We start from the raw sequence: 18,704 nt of genomic DNA, 5'->3' as shown, positions 1-18,704 counted from the left end.
CTGATCTGAAGCTTCGTTTAAGTTGGGAAGGAAGGAAGGAAGGAATATTTTCTCGTGACTCTCTCGTTAATCTGTCAGGACAAGTCTTGTAAATTTGGCAACCCTGACTGTCTGCTGGCTGATAAAAGACAACAAAACTGAATGACTAGAGGAAGCAAGCGAGGAAGCAAGGAAGGAAGGAATTACATTTTGTGAGTTGTGTGTTGCTAAACGCAACATTAATGGTTAGAGAACATGACACTGCTAATGTGCAGCATAACAAAACAACGACAGGAGGACAATGGATGCAGGATCTTAAGACACAACAAGTCATGCAACAACAATAACGCCCAAACACATAGACTGTGACCTAGGCCTCCCAACACCCGCTCCTACCAAACAAACAAATGAGAGGGCCAGCGGCAGCATCCGACTAAAAGCCGGGGCCTTAGCGGTGTCATCAGTGCTTAAACCAGCGCTGTTGAGTTTCACATAGAACTAAAAGGGCTCTGTGATCTGAACGCAGGTGGCTGGCAGGGCAGGGGGGGGGTGAGGGTGTAGTATGATCCTCCCTAAAAACAAGGGTCAAGTGAAGTCAACCAGTGTGTGTGTGTGTGTGTGTGTGTGTGTGTGTGTGTGGGGGGGGGGGTTGGGGGGGGTAGTTGAGTCATAGTGTCTATCGGACTGTTTGTTCGGGGACATGTGAGTGGGTGGGCAGGGGGCATGTGGAACAATTCTGCACCTTTAAATAGCAGCGGTGCGGAGAGAGATCTCCCCCACTGCAGATGGGTGGAAATAGAGCTAAAGCCTCAGAAGCTATTGTGGGACAAACAGCTTATGGGTCTGGATTCAGGCGGAGTGCTCGAGGATCTGTGATCATTTTACACAGTGTGAGTGTGTGTGTGTGTGTGTGTGTGTGCACGTGCGCGCGTTATAACGGCAATGGTTACTGCAGTAGAGAGGAAACTTTGTTATCAACAGTCTGTGAGCCATGTTGAACTAATCTGAATCACTGATACATGATGACAGTTGATATCATTTGAATCATACGTAAATATAATCTAATTTTAGCAGATTCAAATGAAGCATTTGCAGTGTGTGTGTGTTTGTGTGTTGATGCTACTGGCCCTCTCCGTGTGTGTAGCAGGAAATGTGGGTTTTTAAAATTTAAAACCATCTGAAAGAGTGAAAAACAGTACATTCAGTTCAGTACTAGTACATGTAAAAAAGATTACACAAAGAGTTAGAAATTACATCTGTAACTAGGGTTACAGTTCACTATCAACTGTCTTGTCAAATCTGTCTAGGTTTCATCAATTTCAAGTAAAAAAGTTATGAATACAGTAGTGTCACATCTAATCTCAAGTTTTGCCAGACAGTTAAAGGCATAGTAAGTGAGTGTAATCCAATACACTTGCTAAATTCAGTAACTATTTCCTTACGGTTTGCTAGCTCTTGTTTTTCCTGTAAAAAGAATTCCTACACAGCCCTGGTTCTGTAAGTGGAAAACAAAGAAAGTGGTGTGGACATTGCCACACAACATTGTTCCCGCCAATCAACAACAGGTGGCGTTGGTGCTCAAGTACAGTAGTGATGGGGGGCCGGAGGACAGTTAAAGAGAGAGTTCTATACACCGGCCCATTCGAACATGCTGGACTCCAGGCACTGTGAAGAAGGAGAGATGGCCAAGAAAAAGCCAAAAGGTCTGAAGCGTAAAGCAGAGAAGAAAGTTATATGACCAGGAAAGGGCAGACATGTTTCAACGGTGGAGAAACCTCTGAGAAATGAAATTTGGGGGACAGAGCTTTTGAAGGGAGGGGTGTATTTGTTTGCTACCACTTGTAGCACTATAGGGCAAGATTTTGTTTGAAGGACATACATGCACAAGCGCGAGCATGCGGGCAACAGGATACATATATGCAGCAATGATCAACAAAGGCAGTGAGGATGAAGACAAACAATAAATCAAGAATCAAGATGTATCAGTGATTCATTTACTAATGAGTTTGTCATTACAGCAGAACCACATAACAAATAAATCAAGTATTAAAGTGCTGACTGAAAAATCATCACTCATCCAGCTAACCATTGCTCACTTAGCAAAAAATTGCTCTAGCAAGATTTCTGTGACTATTAACACTTGGTGGAATAACAGCAATTACACGTTTTAGGATTATGCCCACTGTAAAAAAAAAAAAAAAAAAAAAAAAGAAAAGAAAGAAAAGCTTATCTCCTAAAAATCTTCTCAACTCAGACATGAATCTTTAGTTCCACAGATTAAAAAAAAACCTGCCTAAACCAAAAAAAGTGTAGACAACAAAAATTACTATGGACAAACAGGAAAAAAGTGAGGGGAGGTCAGGGCAGGTTAACTCCATCTCAATTCCAGGACGTGACTTCAGCTTCCTGTGTGGGAGCTCCCAGCATTAGGTAGCCATTGTTACATCCACTACAGAGCTGCTTGGAACCAGACCGCAGCTGACTGTAGTGATAAAACTGAGAGTAATGACTGGTGAGATTAGGACCGACAGTGGACGTGGGATTTAAGTTGATTCATTTAACTTTGTTGTATGATTCTGTCATTGGATGCCATAAATTGGGTTTGTTCTTGTAAGGCTAAGAGCAGTGGCTGTGACTCATCAGCACTGAGAATAGACACGGTTCCCTCCAGCAGGATATGCTGGCGATGGAGGGGCTGTTTTGGGAAGACATATTGGCCCCAATAATGATCCCTCAGCACGACTGTCTGGGTTTGCATCGAATATCACCAGGATAATGTGCCTGACAATCTGGTTCTGTCAATATCAAACCCGCATGAAGCAGCTGAATGACTTCACCAGTTACAATGATTTTCTGAACATTTTCCCCACCTTATTATTTAAATTGCTGAGCGTAAGCGTGAAAGCGAAAGCATGTTGAAAAGCATGTCCATCCTGTCCTGACATTTCCTCAGGTATCTCTGGATTGTCTGAAAGCCATTATGTTTGCCATGGTTTCAAATGTATTTTTACACAAATAGCCTACAGCCCTGCATAAAACCAAACCCCCAAAAATGTGTAGGCTTATCTGTTTCAGAGGTTGGGGCAGAGAAGATCAGTGGCTGATGTTTTATCAAAGTGGGCTCAGTACATTCTTTGGACAGGTCAGAGAGGGGTCCTGCTAATTAGAGGCCACAAAGAGACTCCAGAGTGATGGGAGGAGAAAAAAGATGGATGAATTAGCAATGACTTTTAGCACTGATTAGTTCTTTTGTTCTTTGAATGACGATCAGTTTGAGTCAGTTTAATGCCCCTTTTAAAAAATTAACCATGTTTGATGTTAAAAAAAAAGTCTGAGTTAGCTTTAACGCAAGTATATTTTCCCATGATAGGATACCTGTAAAAGTGAGGAGTGTATTCAGGGTATTCAACTCAGGAAAAGGTGGCAACACGTTGAGTTTAGGTGGGGTTTCCCTGACTAAAAGTACTGATAAACAAAGTTTAATCTAGCAGTAATCTTAAACGTTAGAAAGAGTAGCCTACTGCCCAATCATTGGCTCACACAGCAACCATAATTAGCATTTTTCTTCAGATTGTTCAAACTAATGTTTGATTCGTTCACTCCAGCTGTTCCCTGAGACAACGGGCGTGTCTCTTCATGTGTTAATGACAGAATTATGACTGGCATCACGGCTTTTGGGTGTCAATCGTTTAAGTTATGACACCTACCTTGAAGGTAAACGCAAACTCACCAGTAGGGTTTCCAAGTTTAGTGCTGACTGCGGGTTCCTCATCAGGGTCTCCAGCTTCTTTAACCGGCTTTCCAGCCTGCTCTCCGCTCCAAGCATGATTACAGCACCGTGTATCCAGATCAAATGACATGAAATAGCAGAAAATACAAAAACACCTGTAGGGTTGTTTGTTTTGTTTTGTCCCGGTTCAAAGGCGGGCGGTAGGCGCACTCCGCTGCCGCTTGGCTCAGCTCCTCATACCAGCTCGTCTGTAAACTGTGTTCAGTGGTTAATTATTTACCCGCTGCCAAAGTTGCTACGCTGTCTCACTCCGTTTCATTAATATCTCACAGGGAAGTGAAACCCGAGCGGGCTTTCGAGAGCCGAGTGAAGCCGCACTTCACTCTCAGGTGCGCCCCGTGTGCTTCCAGGTAGGTACAACCAAATCGGATCCGACCACAACGTGTCAAGTCTGGAGGACAGACTGCTGTCAAGTCAGACAGAATACAACCGCAGTACTTCCTGTTAGAACTTTCAAACTAAAAAAAACCTCATAAATAAATAGCCCAACAGAAGATAGTTAAATAAACAAATAAGTAAATGGATAGGAAGAGTAAGGAAAGTCAAAATTGGAATTAATATAAATAATACATGTATTTAATATAGACCTAGGCCTAATATTAGTATACTATATAAGATAACTATTTAAATATTTTATCATCTAAATATTTATTTATGAAAAAAAATGTAAATATGTGAATAAATACAAAGACTATTGAAATGTATTTTAGAGTATGCAAACACAATTATATATTTAGCCTATATAAATGTATTAAATAGGCTAATATAAAAATATTATGTAAAATAAATTCCGTACATGGCACAATCAAACCAAACAATCACATCAAACCTCTCTGGATCATGAGCTGAGAATTAACTTTCATGCTAATTATGTAGTTTATTTAAAGGAATGTCATTATTCGCTGTTTCATTTGTTTTTAATTATGTATTTTATTGTATGATTTTTTTTTAAATCTTCCTAAATTTTCGTCATCTTCCTTTTTATATGTATTTTTACAACAGTTGTAAAGCACGCTGTAGACCATCTGCGCCATTTTGTACGATATGATATACAAATAAAAATTTACATCTAAAGTTTTTTAAATTTGTCTCTCATTTTGTTGATACAATTTGAAACCAAAATCTTAAAGATCAAACAGCCTAATCTCTACACATTTTATTTTGAAGGCAAAGCCCTGTGTCCGGTTTTCTGCTGCCTAATAGACGGTGACTATTGAATCCGATGTCTGTTCCCTATTTTCCTGTGGACTGATAAATGTTCTGAGGAGTCTTGACCAGCAGTTTTGGTCTCTCTCTTACCACTGGACAGTTGCACCAGGCCGGCATACCAACTCCCCATCCCGCCCACAAGTAGCTACCTCCAACCACTGTTCCCAACGAGCCCTCACCAAGCCGGAATTCCTGCTCTCTTATCTCATTCATCTGTTTTACCGTCGCCGCACAGGGCCTCGACCAACCCTCAGTATTTTAGGAATGCTAATGCGACAGATACGCTGGCACTAAAAATAGAAAATTACAAGGCAGTGCGTTTGCACTCCTTATACACAGCTCAAAATCTGGATAATTGTTTTATGTGTGTGAATTACTTATGCAAATTTTCAGAATTAGACGGTTGGGTTGACAATTAAAGAAAACAAACATTTAAAGTACAGAAAACACACCACACGTTTCCTTGCTCTTAGAATAACTTTTATTTATTTTACTTTACAAAGAGGTCTCCACCAAAGCTCTTGGTTACTGGGTCTATAGTCAAATACAATCTGTGAATAATCTTTTCAGACAGTGGGCTAAATGTTTGACAGGGGTACCAATGCATTTCAGGCAACAACAGCAACAAAATGTCTCATACAAAAGTCTTATTTGTTGGACAACATTGGATTAACACACATCCTGTATCAGGTCAGAAATGGCAATGATTCAAATGTGCAATAAAACCATCAATGGCAGTCTTAACAACATATTTTTTGGCCTCTGGCGTCAGGGTATAAGACCACATGTTGACACCGCAGCTATATGCATGGAGTGATGTCATCACTGGCTCACACAAGCTGATGACAGAGAGTCCCCTAGCCAGCCGAAGATGACACTAACATAATGGCATGACCTGTGGTGATGGTGTAGGCTGGAATGAGTGGGGAGAAATGTGTTGCTGCTCTAGGCACATGCACAAACACACAAACTGATAGGCATGTAGTTTTGGAATGATAGCAGGGGTGCGTCACATTTGGAGTTATTCTAGGAGTAGGTTATGATGACTACTTATCCCGGGGGACTGTTCAACTCTTCATTAAGAAGAGGCACTGAAGGGTAGCTTGGTTTTTCTTGGTATGACACAGCTGTAATGGTAGGCAATATTAGAATGTAATGAGAAAATAATGTAAGCAAGATGTGGCATTGGATATCAGTCAGCTACCACCGAGTGTAGTGTTCTGTGTAATTGTATGGGTTTCAGCAGCCTATGGGCCTCTTGGTGCTTTCTTGTCAGAAAAGGGCAGGTGCAAAGTTACAAAGGCAAACACTGCTCTCTAGTGGGGATACAGTATACAAACATAGGGGCATTTAAGAGCTTCGGCACTCACAATATACAATCATCAAAAAAAATATTATGAAGAAATAAAGCATTTTTTTGTGGAAATCTACAGATGTATCATCCATAAGTTAATATAACATCACATAGTATCTGTGTAGAGTTCAACTAGAAAAAAACTGAAATCTTACAATGGGACAAGTGTTGACAAAGCCTCTAAGTGATCTAGCGGGATCAAATCTCATCAGATGTTCCCAATAGCGGGAACTGTAATACTGATCGCTGTATACTACAGCATTTGACGGTTGAGTATAATACCACATTTGGTAATATTACATGCCTGATTTTTTTTAGAATCATCTGATCAGAGCCAGTGACATAAAATAAAACTCGGAATCAGGGTCAGTTGAACTGTCATGTGCCACAAATGTTCAGCAAACATGTTTAAAGCAAACATGCATGACACTTTGTGCCAAAAGTGATTCATATTCTGATTTGCTAAAAAGGTTTGGCAGATAAGGTGAAAAGTGAGGGAGAGTCTGTAAATCACACATTTATGGACCAGCGTCATCAGGACGACGTGTTGACAGACCATCTCAGATACTGTATATCATATATTCTATGTCATTTTTTTTTTTTTAGAGGAGGCAGAGGGAGCATCCTTTCTCCTCAGAGATTGCGTTATACTGCTCAGTTGTCTGTCTTAACAGCCCAGCCAGGCTCTCTCCACACAGTGTATAAACTGCCCAGGGATGAAGTCTTAATCTCAGCAGAATTTCTCTCCTCCCTTGAAGGAAGTGAGCTGAGGAGGGAATCACAGGCAATCAGTTCTGAGAAATCAAACTTCACAACTGTTACTGTATGTTACTGTGTACCGTATTTAGATTGGGCGGTGAGGTGGAGGGGAGAAGGGTATACTATATTCCTGGCTGTCGGTCAAAAAAATAAAAAAAGCTCCTGAAGTCTGAGCCCCCGTCGGCCAGGTAACCCAAAACCTGGAGTGGGGAGTCAGCGTGGGATATAGGGAGAGGAACAATGTGGCTCTTTGTGCAAGCCGGGCAGAGAAAACAAACCGTTTCCCCTGGAAAGAGATCATGTTCGGGCTCCATCTGAGAAGACCACACAAGGCTGATCAGAGCCCTGTCTGCTGTGTACAGCAAGGAGAGGAGGAGGAGGAGGAGGAGGAGCGCATCTGGGCAGTCACACTAACTTGTGCGCACATACACACATACAGACACTATAGAGGAACGTCAGACAGGGAGAAGATCTGAGATGCTCTGTATCAGGCGCTCACTGAACACAACATAACACACTAGCCAGCAATACTCTTTGGTCCAAGACAAGATTTGTGACTGTGTTGTGTTCTTCCCCCACATTGAATTGTGATAATATGGCCATCTGGACTGCTTCCTGGGTTGGCACCCTGCTGGTCTACAGGCAGAGCAACACTCTGGTGGGTGGACAGGCTGAGGGACTGGCTGGAGGGTGTTAGCACTGGCATTGTCCACAAGAGGGCGTGGCACTGAATCTGGCACCACCGTACAGTGTTAAACAGGGAGTCTGTTCATTAGGTGGAGAGAGAGGGAGAAAGAAGGGGAAAGAGCGGTGAGATGTTATAGATTCTGGGCTGATTCTGTGTAATTTAAATTTCTAGCATATCTTATATCAACCCCTCCTGCTCTGGACACTCATTCCTTAATCCGCCCATTCTACATAAACACTGAGAATGAGGCTTTTAGTCATGTCAACACTCAGATAACTGTCACACAGGGCACAATCAAACAAGGAACATCTGGCCCCTTTCTCTCTCACACACTAACACAGACTTTCATTCAAACACACACATTAAACGTAAACAGCCGCGCACGCACACATACACTCACATGTAAGGGCCAATCCAGGGTTCTGTACTCCCTCTGTCCCATTGCGTTTTAGTTTCAAACGCTCAGCGAATACCCATGTGGTGGGATCGGATTACATGGGGCTATAAAATATCCCAAATAAAGGCAAGGAAAACTGAGATGGAAAAAAAGAGGCTGTTTCCTGAGGTGAAATCCTCCAGTTGGCTGCTGATTCTGTCAGATTTTTTAAAAGACTTTTAGCAGTGGAGACAATAGAACTGGACAGCAATGTTCGGCCCAGAGCACAGAGGTGGCGAGCTAAAGTCATTCACATACGGCAGCCAGCTCCCATTACACACAACTTGGGGCCATAAATCCATCTGCACGACACAAGCAGCATGCTGTGATTTCATATGTATTGGTTACTAAGGGGATGCATGAGACCACAACAAAAGACAAAGAGTAAAGTGGGAATTTACTTAGTGAAAGGGCACAAACATCTGGGGTATAGGATAAAGATTTATGTTGTGCTCTCTCTATCAACAGCCATCATTTTTAAACATAATTATTAAGCTGACCCGTGGCATTTTGGAGAGGAAAATGGAGAGGAAAGCAGGCCAGCTGAAATCTAAAACCATCTCTGTAATATCAGCGGATTAATCTCAGGACATACAGTAAAATGGTAAAATGATCGCATTATGGCGAGATACCAGTGGACGAGGACAACGGGTGGTGTAACAGCCATTTGGACTACCAATCAGGCAAGTGAAATCAAAAGGCTTTTTGATCGGTCCAAAGTAAGGAGGGATTTTCTGCTGCACTCTAACAACAACATCTGGTTGGCAGGGGACAGCGATGGTGAGTAAAGGAAAAGGGAAAAGAAAAATTGAAAGGGGAGACGGCTCATATATGGGAGAGGGACGAGCCAAAGCCAGAACAGGGTGTCATTATGACATGCGTAATCGGAGCACTCTGGTTCCTGTCCCTGTGTTTCTAGTGAGGCCCCAGAGCTCTATCACAACTAAGGGCTTGCTCTCTGTTCACAGCGCCTTGTAGTCTACAACAATCACCTCTGTCTCTACAGTGACCTCAGAAACATGTCTGCACTGCCTCACCTTTCATACTGCAAGAAGCAAGGTGGGACAGACCATCCCATAACCTCAAGGTCACAGTTATGATTTAGTAGCAGCCATCTGTCCTTGTCAAGACAATGAACATACTTCCTTCCCGTACATTGCAAACTGTTCTGGGTACAAGCATCAGCTAATTGGTTAAAAACATAAATCTGTCCCTCCCTCTTTAACAGACATGCAGACACAAATCTAGAGCCTACAAAACAGGCCGCCATGCAAACAAAGCATTGTGACTGTCAGGTTGTGGTGAAGTGATCGCCTTTCAAAGTGACTCTCACTGCCTGTGCCCTCCACCTCCTTCCCCTGTTGTAACCTTAGAGCCCCGAGCAGTGCCAGGTTACTGGGATTCTCTCTCTTTGGCGCCATGCTGTTTAGTGACCACGCGCATACTGCGAGACCTGTGATTAAGCTTGCCCTGTGTATGTGTGAATGTGTGTATGTGCACATTTTCCAATCCCTAGTCAAATGGCATTTAAAAATAATTGCTGGCTTTTAATTTAACCAACACAGAATATCACATTTGTGGGCTTGCCATACCGAACAATGAAATGGCAGTTAGAGCCAACTTGGTATACTCCTAAATTCACCTGACAATATCTGAAATGCTCTGATGCAGTAAATCCCATCCATGGGCTGCTTATGGCATGTCTTCTGTAGATGTATGAGTAAGATAACAAGGTACAACAGTTCTCTCTCTTCTTCTAATGTGCAACTCAGTAATATCGGATAGAACACCTAGTGAAAGCAATGCTATCTACACGTTGCCTCGCCTTGTCATAGAATCTCTCACCTCCATTCTCTACTTATTCTGATCACGGATTCGAAGGCATCGCCTCTTCAGAGCTGGTTCCATGTCTCCAGAACTGGGCACATTAGCAGGGCTCCGCATGCTACCCTTGTCCCTGAGTTTGGGCAAGAGCAGTGGGGTGGTGGTCCCTGTCTTTGGCGCTGTGGGCAGGGCATAGGCATGGTCCTCATCAGGTACATGGGGGTCCTCTCCTACCTCCCCGACTACTGCTAAGGGTTCTTCTGACTGACTGACTGGGACCTCAACCCGCACTGGGCCAACAACAGAGCACTTGTTCTCTTTGATAGCTTCCAGCTCACTGAGTGCAGGGTCAGGGGGTGCTGCTGGTACTCTCTGGGGTAGGGAGGAGTCTGGACTGGCGGGTGTGGATGGAGAGGACATCTCCTTTGGACCGTGGTCCTGAGATGTCAGGGCAGATGACGTGGCATCATATGGATGGCTGCTCCCTGTGGGGCTGGGTGGGGTGTGTGAAGGTGGAGTGTGGGAGTCCCGGTGGTGGTAGATAGTGTCATGTGAAGGGGACTGTGTCAGAGGAGGGGAGGGTCTGATGATGTCGTGGAGCCCTGATCTGGTACCCTGCCCTGTTCCAGACACTGCTACATCCACCACTCCATTGGGACTGGGCCCTAGCTTCACTTGGGTCCTTTGGAGAACCCTTTGAATGACTTGTCGCTCTGACTGCTTAAAGTCTATCAGCACCTCTGACTCTGGGGCTGAGCAGGGGGATTCGCTGTACGGTGCACTGGGGGAGGACGCGCCACTGTGGGATGTGGATGTTGGGGAGGGGAATGACCTCTCTGATTTAACCCAATCTGTGTCCCTTGTGTTGGGATCACTTGGTGAGGGGAGACCTTGAGTCAATGTTCCACCCAATTTGTTAGCTACCCCTTCAGGGTTCCCTGGAGATGGTGGCCTTGTAGCCCTGGATCTACCCCTGTCTGCCCCTTCTGGCACAGGCTGGATAACACCACTGTGACTTGGAGTTTCTAGGGTTGCCTTAGAAGGAACTGGAATGGGGATAGGAATGGGTATGGGGACAGGTAGGGGAACAATGATGGGATAAGGCACCAGGATAGTAGGTTGGGGCAGAAGAGGGCTGAAGGAAGGAATACCAAAGTTTATTAAGGGAGGCATTGGGACTGGACCTCTTGGCATCATGTTCAGAGGAGGGGAGTGCAACCCAGGGAAATAGGCTCCTGGGAAAGGATGCATCAGTCCAGGGGGATTCATGGAAGTGGAGGTCGGGGGCTGCAAGTGAGGAGAGTGAGGAGGTCGGTGAATAGGGCTGGAAGGGGGGCCTGGGTGTCTGGGGTGGTTGGCAAGGGGGCTTTTAAGGCCCTGAGCATGAAGAGGAGGTCTGATGAAGGGCATGTGCATTTGAGGTACTGGCTGATGTTCCAAAGGGGGACGAGGAAGAGGTGGAGGATGAAGGGAAGCAGGATGGGGTGATACCTCCACAACAGGGGGGTGTGGAGGAGGATGGATGGGTCTCTCCAGTGTCCTCAGCCCAGAGACAGGGACCTTGGAATTAGAAGAGGATGCCTCTGAGGTGGAGATGGAGGTGGATTCTGCTGATCCATGCATTGGCGTAGCCCCTTTAGGGGAAAGGTTTCTATGACGAGCCTCTCCTGCACTGCTGCTGCTGTTCCAAGACTCAGGAGTGAGTAGCTTTTGCCCACTCACACCGCTGTCCGCCCTCCCCTCCTGGCTGGCTCTGCTTGGGCTTGAGCTTGTAAGAGCTGCACGGGCTTCTCTGTAGAAAACATCCATCTTGTACTGATTCAGACACTTGGTGCTGCAGAACTGGAGTCGTTCCTCACCAGATCCGAAGTCCAGGTATTCTTTAGTGTGACGGACATGCTTGCACCAATCACATACCTGTGGCACAGGGGAGAGAGACTGTGGAGGGTCATTGATATGATAGATCCTAGATCCTAGCTGAAAACAAACAATTTGTACAAATATACAGTCATGGGAGATAGGCTCACTTTATCCTAACTTCTTATGGTAAGAGGAACACAAGCTACATGTGCATAAAGCTGTTTTAATCTTGTAATTTGATAGTCTATTCGTAATAATACTTTACATTTGAAAACAAAAGATACATTGATAGAGTCCTCTTACTCTGACATTGCTGTTTATCTTCAACACCAGTCTGGGCGAGTCTTCTGTATGGGAGTGCTGAGGGGATCTCTCACCATGGAGGTCTTCATCTCTGGCCTAACAGGGGAAAACCACAGGGTGACACACATGCCATGAACTGTGAAGCAGTTTGTCAGATATGAGCTCATCCCTACTTTTGATGGATTCATTCTCTAGTTCATGATGATGTAGCTGCCGTTGCTTTAAATCAAAATGCTACACTGGAATCATTCTGTGGTCATAAAACCCAAGCTGAGCTTCTTACATAACAAGCGCAAAAATTGCTTCAACTGAATTGCCTTGTCATCATGGTTAGAAGCAGTTTGAACATCATGCATGGCACCAAACCCTAAAGGTCAGTACAGCAAAGGGAAATCACTGTGTTGTGAAACAGATATGATTCTACAACCGAGCAGGGAGATAATGCAGGTAATATATTGTCACATTATTAATGGCCTTGCCTGTATTAATATAGGAAATTCCTCTTGATTCATGTAAGCTGATCTGCTGTGGATCTGAGTGCTTCCCCATCTCTGTGACCCTTGAGTCGTGTTGAGTTACGAAACATGAGGCAGCTGAAGGTAAGGTATGCACTGAAAGTGGACACCTCGCCCCAGGGCTCCTGGCTTTCCTCTCAGACAAGCAGCGACAAGCCAACGGCAATGCTTTCCTCCCCGCCATCCGAAAAACTAGAGGGCTTGTTGCATGCAGAGTCTGTTCATTATGTCTATTTTGCCATGTGAATAAACCTAACACAGTATAAACAACAGGTGATATAGCTGCTTGTCACACCGCAAAGAGGGTATATCCATGCTGTAATGGAAGGTGAAAAATCATAGCAATGTGCGTCAGAGCGGTTCTCCAAAGTTGCAGCTTTCCTGTCCTCCAGACCAATGCCACTTAATGGCCATCCCCTACTCCATTAACGTGAAACTGATACTAAGTGTCCTCTACAAACTTTGACCTCCCTCCCACCATTCCTATACTGGCTCCTCCATAATAACTAGAAAGTGTGTTCTCAGAGATCCCCCTTTTTTAAATTCCTGTAAATTGATCCATCAGTTATGACCTCACAAGATCAGGAGTATCTGTTTCTGAAGGTCTGTTTACCAGCTAGAAACCACCTGATGCCTGGGTGTCCTATGAGAGTGACACAGCTGACACAAACTCTGTTCACAGTACCTGTACTGTATGTGTGTGACAATCTACTGAACCCACCACATTCAAAAATATAAATACAAATCTACAGATCATTCATCATCATCAACATCTCACCAACAAAGGAAAATGTTTATGAGTGCCCACAGTGATGCTGATATGTATTGTACATTAAAATGTTTCCTTTACCACTAACCTTATTGCGTTTGAAGTAGGCCCGTCTGCAGGCAGCAAAACACTTCTCACTGCAGAAGCTCTTGAGCTCTGAACCCATACATAGAGAGTAGCGTTTTACCCCTTCCTTCTGGCACCAAACACACACTATTTGCACATTCTGCACATCTTCCACTGCAGGGGAAAAGCAGAAAAAAAGTTTAATGAGTTGTAATTTGCAAAGGTATTACTACCCAGGTTTGCTAAAACAGCCGAGTTCCAAAGAGGTGTGTGTGGCTGTTGGGTTGACAGATCTTTTAAGGATGAGACTAGTGTTGAATTTAGAAGATTTAGACAGCCACATAAGAAGTCTTTACCTCTCAGTATCTGTGAACAGTTAAAGCCAAGTGGTTTCCAGTGGACTAATCTCACCAGAAATCAATAGACATGAGTGAGCTTTTATCTTTTTAACCAGGAAGTGATCCTTTAGACAAAAATCTGATCAAGTGTACAGTATGTTTTAATAATGTCAATATGTTAGAGAATAACATAATCTTCTCCCACAGCTAGAGGGGCTCCCAAATGTTCAGTGGGCTACTACCCTACTATGAATGAATAAAAGACGTCTTGCGTCAATATTTTTTCAGAGAGCTCAGAGATCCTTGCTACACTCCTGTTATTTCTTATTATCTGCATCATTGCTTTGTGCAGTCCGTAGGTATATGGACACTGACGCATTGTGAACTGGTTTGATTATGTACATTATAATACAACAAAGACTGCATGTATGCAATGACATCTTAAGTTGGAAGGTTTTTACATCAATATTGACTGCACTGTGTAAGAACTGTGACAATGACACTGTTCACCCTGATAACCCTCTCAAATTAAAAAGTCAGCACATGACTATTTTAATCACTGTTTCATTTCAGATCACATATGATACAGTTATATGCTATCACTGAATATAATAATACAACATTTAACTGTATGAATCTCTGGAAGGACAATAAACAAAATAGAAATGATAGTACCAGGTATCTGGATCCTAGGCATGGGGTTTATGAATCTTCAGTAGCCATGAGGTCATTTCTGAACCTCACATTTGCCCCATCCACACTGCTGACCCTGCACTCTGACTTACATATAAACTCACGTATAAACACATACAGGTCATGGATTATGTGTGCGTGTGTGAAGGGGGGGGGATCCTATGAGCTAAAATCCGACCTCTTTCTGTGTAGTCCAATAACCCATTACCTGCTGATGGCTTTATAAGGGGGACAATAACAGGGGCACTCTTGTGCTCTTTGGGGGTGGCCAGGGATGAACTTGTTGAGGAAGAGGAGGGTGAAGAGGAGGGGACACTGGAGGACTCTCTCTCTCCACTCTTCATGGCGAGAACCGAGTGACAGACTTTGGTGTCCAGGCTCTTGGGTTTTGGCAATGAGTTTTCTGAAAGACATGAATGTTATATAATACTAATGACTTGGACTTTTCATGCAATACAATCGCGTAACTTCACCGTATGGCGTACATGGTACTGTAATAAACAGTAACAATGCCCTACACTGATTTTTAGTACAACCGTGTTGAGAAACAATACATGCAGCTGAATGAATGAAACTTAAGAAGTTGCAACTATAGCAGAGTATGTCTAGCAAATCTGAACAGTGACTCAATGTCTGCACCAAAACCTGAAGAACCTGTTCAAATTCAAGAAGACTCTTGAACAGTGAACTGTCGACACCTGCCCTCACCTTTTAGCACGGACACATGCTGACGCCTTTCTCTGTAGTTTCTGATCTCGTTGGCCTCCGCGTCTCTGAGATCTACCTTGTCATAGCCGTACCATCCCAGCAGCTCATTCATGGTGCTTTCTGCAAACGTCTGCGTGAGAAAAAGAGGAAAAAGAAATCACTTAATGTTTCATGTAAAGGCATAGGTTAACTTAGCCACAGCCTGCCTGCAAATGGGAAACAGTGCATGTACATTTTAGGGTTGTTAGTGGAACTTTTTATCCTATGTTAAACATAATCAGACCTTCCTACGCTGAATCAATGCGAGGGATTCTTTTTCAGCCCCAGCCCAGTTGGAGAAATTAATACAGGCACAGTGAAGTACAGTATGACGCTTTTTCCATGATGTATTCAAGTTGTTTACTCTTGCTAAATCTGAGACGGAAAGGTTTAAAACCTAACACCAGTGTGAAATCTATGAATCATCCTTTGTTTATCTCTTTTAATTGGAAAAAAGAGGGAGAAAAGAAAACTTCTCTCCGCAGATGGGATGTGTGGTCCCCTTTTTTTTATTACGACCAGATGAAAAAAAAAAAGAAAACACAAAGGTCTCTCTCTTTATCCACCCACCTCTCTCTGTGGCTTTTGGGAGAACCGGATTGGAGGAGAAACCTGATCCGGAACGGGCAGAAATCAGAGCGGGACACCCTACACCACAGCGAGGTCCCACGGTTCTCGGAAATGCCCCACTCCTCTCCCTTCTTCTCTCTCCAACGTCTACCACTCTCTTTCCCCAGCTTTCCCTGTCCCTCCTTGTCTCTCTTCCTCTCCTCTACCCCCCCCCCCCTCCTCCCACATCCCATCTTCACCATCCTCGCCTCCACCCCAGCACCTTCCAGCCCTGACACCCGACACAGCTCTGCCTCTCAGGTTTCACCCTTTTCCAGCACAGCCAGCCTGCTGTGGTGGTGTTGTAGTGCTGTAGTACTGACTGCACATTCTTTCCCCTGCTTTCCTCACTCCGACCTCTGCTCTGCACTAGGGCCTCAAAGAAATGGATCTCTCCCTTGCTTGCTCACTTTCTGCTGTGTGTGTGTGTGTGTGTGTGTGTGTGTGTGTTTGGGAGAGTGTGTGGGTGAGTGCAAGCAGTGGTATCATATCCAGCTAAATATGCCTAACGATGATTAAAGTTAAGTATCCGGTGTCTGGTGCTGCGCTCTCGGCTGACGTGGAGGGAGTAGGTCCGAATGTGGTGTTGAAACAGATATATTACAGAGACAACACCAGGCTGGACCTCAGCTGAGCTAGAAATCAGTTTTGCCTGCTTTCTTGTCTGTCTTTTTTTTTTTCTCTCACTCTCTTGCCTTTGCCCTTTCACCATTTGTGTCATTTTGAAGGCACACATGTGAAGGATTTTACACTACAGTTGCCTTGCGTGTTTCACATCACGTCTAATCTGGGTATCATGGTGTTTCGCGGGAGGACTACATCGATGGCAACTCTCCTATACGCATACAGCGTCATTTAGCCTTTCTGTTTTCATGTTAACGAAAGAAGGCCGTTTTTTTCTTCACCCACCCCTCCACTTCCCACAATGTTGTTTTTGTTTCTTTTTGGCAGTTCAGACAAACATCTGCTTTGTGAGAGTGACAAGCCATATCCCAAACCACAGAGAGAGCTGCAGCCAAAGGCAACAAACCGGGGCCGACCCTGAGATTCAGCTCAAGCAGGCTCACATCAAGCGGGGGATAGCGTTTCACATGTTTTGATTAAAATTAGTTAAGTTGTAACACTACACCTCCCCTGGATATCAAGCGCTACAATCCAAACCACTTACACAGAAAGACCACATTTCCTCTCTCACGAAAAGCCAGAATCCCCAAACCAAAAAAAATTGCTTGTCTTTATAGATTTCTGAGTTCCTGCTTGAAGGAGTTTCAGATATCTAAAAAAATCTGCTTGTCTTTATAGATTTCTGAGTTCCTGTTTGAAGGAGCTTCGGATAGGCTATCACTTACCACCACGGTCAACACTCTCAAATAGCCAGTGTCCAAACCCAAACAAAGCAGACAACCCATGGATTAGTTTCCATACAGTAACAGGCTCATAATGGTGGGAGGGAATAAAGTCTGTTTTTGTGATTTTATTATTGCCTCTGCGGTGACTGTCCTTTAACCCAGGCAACAGAGGAGAGATTCTTAAAGGACATGCTCTAGTGAACGGTATATTTGAACAGGAACTTTGCACTATTTGCATCTTTTTTTTTTGTGACAGAGTTTTCCTCCCTAAGTACGTATGAGCTAGGTTATTTAAAGGATATAAATACCCCCTCTCTTTTGGAAGGCATGAGGGCAAGCCTCTGTGGTGCAGCAAGTGCGCGCACCGCAAGAGTGGGGAAGACGTGACGCACATCTGGATCTCCGCTGGACATAAGCGTCCGGCCACAGCTGCACTGACATGGCGTCACTAGAAGACAAAGGCCAACCCTTCTTCACTGCCAACATCTAGCCTATAATTAAAACGCCCTGTGCCTCTCTGAGTGTGTGACATTTTGAGTTTAGATTTATCCATATATATATTAACAAAACCTTAGCCTATGATTTGTTTGTTAGTCGTCTTCTAAGGGAATCACACTTAGGAGGCCCCAGGGATTTTTTCCAGAATTTGCAACAAAAGTGTGTTCAGGAAGTTTGATTGCTTACAGAAAAGACACACGGCGAGCATTCATTGAAAACAAACACAGTTCGTGTCTAATTATTCCCAGCATTGATTTGTGCGCAGTTGACTCTCCCGCTGACCTGCGCACAGAAGTTATCGCTCGGTCAATAACACGTCTCACGGGATAAAAACTAATCAAGCAGAGGTACACAAACTCACTCTCACCTTCATCTCTTGGTTGATCTCCCTCTTTACGGGGTGCGCAGGTTTCCTGCTGCGTTTATTTTCCGGTGGTCTCCCTTTCTCCATCTCTGGCATAGTCCTGGTCTGACTGGATCCGCACCGGATCAGTTTTAAGTGTTAGCTGGAAGGGTCTTTAGCGGAGTAGCTTTGTGTGAAAGCTGTCACTCCTGGTGACAGCGCCTGTCATTCCCAGACGCCTGAGTCCCTCATCTGGGGCTTCACACCATTCGAGTCCACTGAACATGCGTGCACTCCGGTCTGAAGGCTCCACCGCCGAACAATCTCCACTCTCTCTTCTCCACCGCTGTTAAGCATCTACCGGTAACAAAGAGATGGCTTCCATATGGGGTTTTCAAAGTAAATTCTTAATGACAACTTTTAAGTAGCCTATACATGTTTTGATAATGCAAATTAAGGACAAGCTAATTATGAAACTTTATGTTGGAACCTAAAACAAAAACAAAATGCTTTAAGGTCTTGGAGGATTCATGGGCTACATGGATCACTATTTAGGTCTCAAGAAATTATGATAT

General features: G+C 44.1%; 2 protein-coding genes across 4 annotated transcripts; both read right to left on the bottom strand.

Annotated features, from left to right (window-relative positions):
• Nucleotides 1-3,685: 3,685 nt before the first annotated feature.
• On the bottom strand, nt 3,686-4,169 carry LOC119893001 (rho-associated protein kinase 2-like; the record flags this gene model as incomplete). Its single annotated transcript, XM_038704920.1, is given in 1 exon segment — nt 3,686-4,169. A coding segment is annotated over 1 exon segment (154 nt), but the record flags the coding sequence as incomplete, so codon positions are not given.
• A 1,272-nt stretch (nt 4,170-5,441) lies between these two features.
• LOC119892999 (sine oculis-binding protein homolog) lies at nt 5,442-18,470 on the bottom strand. Of its 3 annotated transcripts, none has more exons than XM_038704917.1 (7): nt 18,154-18,470; nt 15,292-15,421; nt 14,792-14,986; nt 13,575-13,726; nt 12,203-12,298; nt 10,061-11,977; nt 5,442-7,856 (listed from the first exon to the last, which is right to left on the bottom strand). In XM_038704917.1, exons 1-6 carry the CDS (start codon nt 18,244-18,246, stop codon nt 10,070-10,072), a joined length of 2,574 nt encoding a protein of 857 aa, XP_038560845.1. In that variant the 5' UTR covers nt 18,247-18,470; the 3' UTR covers nt 5,442-7,856; nt 10,061-10,069. The 3 variants fall into 3 exon arrangements, with proteins under 3 accessions (XP_038560845.1, XP_038560846.1, XP_038560847.1); XM_038704918.1 differs by having other exon boundaries at nt 5,442-7,098; XM_038704919.1 differs by having other exon boundaries at nt 10,061-11,956.
• Between the last annotated feature and the right edge of the window lie 234 nt (nt 18,471-18,704).

This window comes from Micropterus salmoides, unplaced genomic scaffold (assembly GCF_014851395.1).
Source record: "Micropterus salmoides isolate LMB-PRFRI ecotype aquatic unplaced genomic scaffold, ASM1485139v1 Ms_hic_scaffold_786, whole genome shotgun sequence".
NCBI classification, from domain to species: Eukaryota; Metazoa; Chordata; class Actinopteri; order Centrarchiformes; family Centrarchidae; genus Micropterus; species Micropterus salmoides.
Note: the sequence above shows the minus strand (reverse complement) of the source record. Positions and strands in the feature narration are given on the sequence as shown.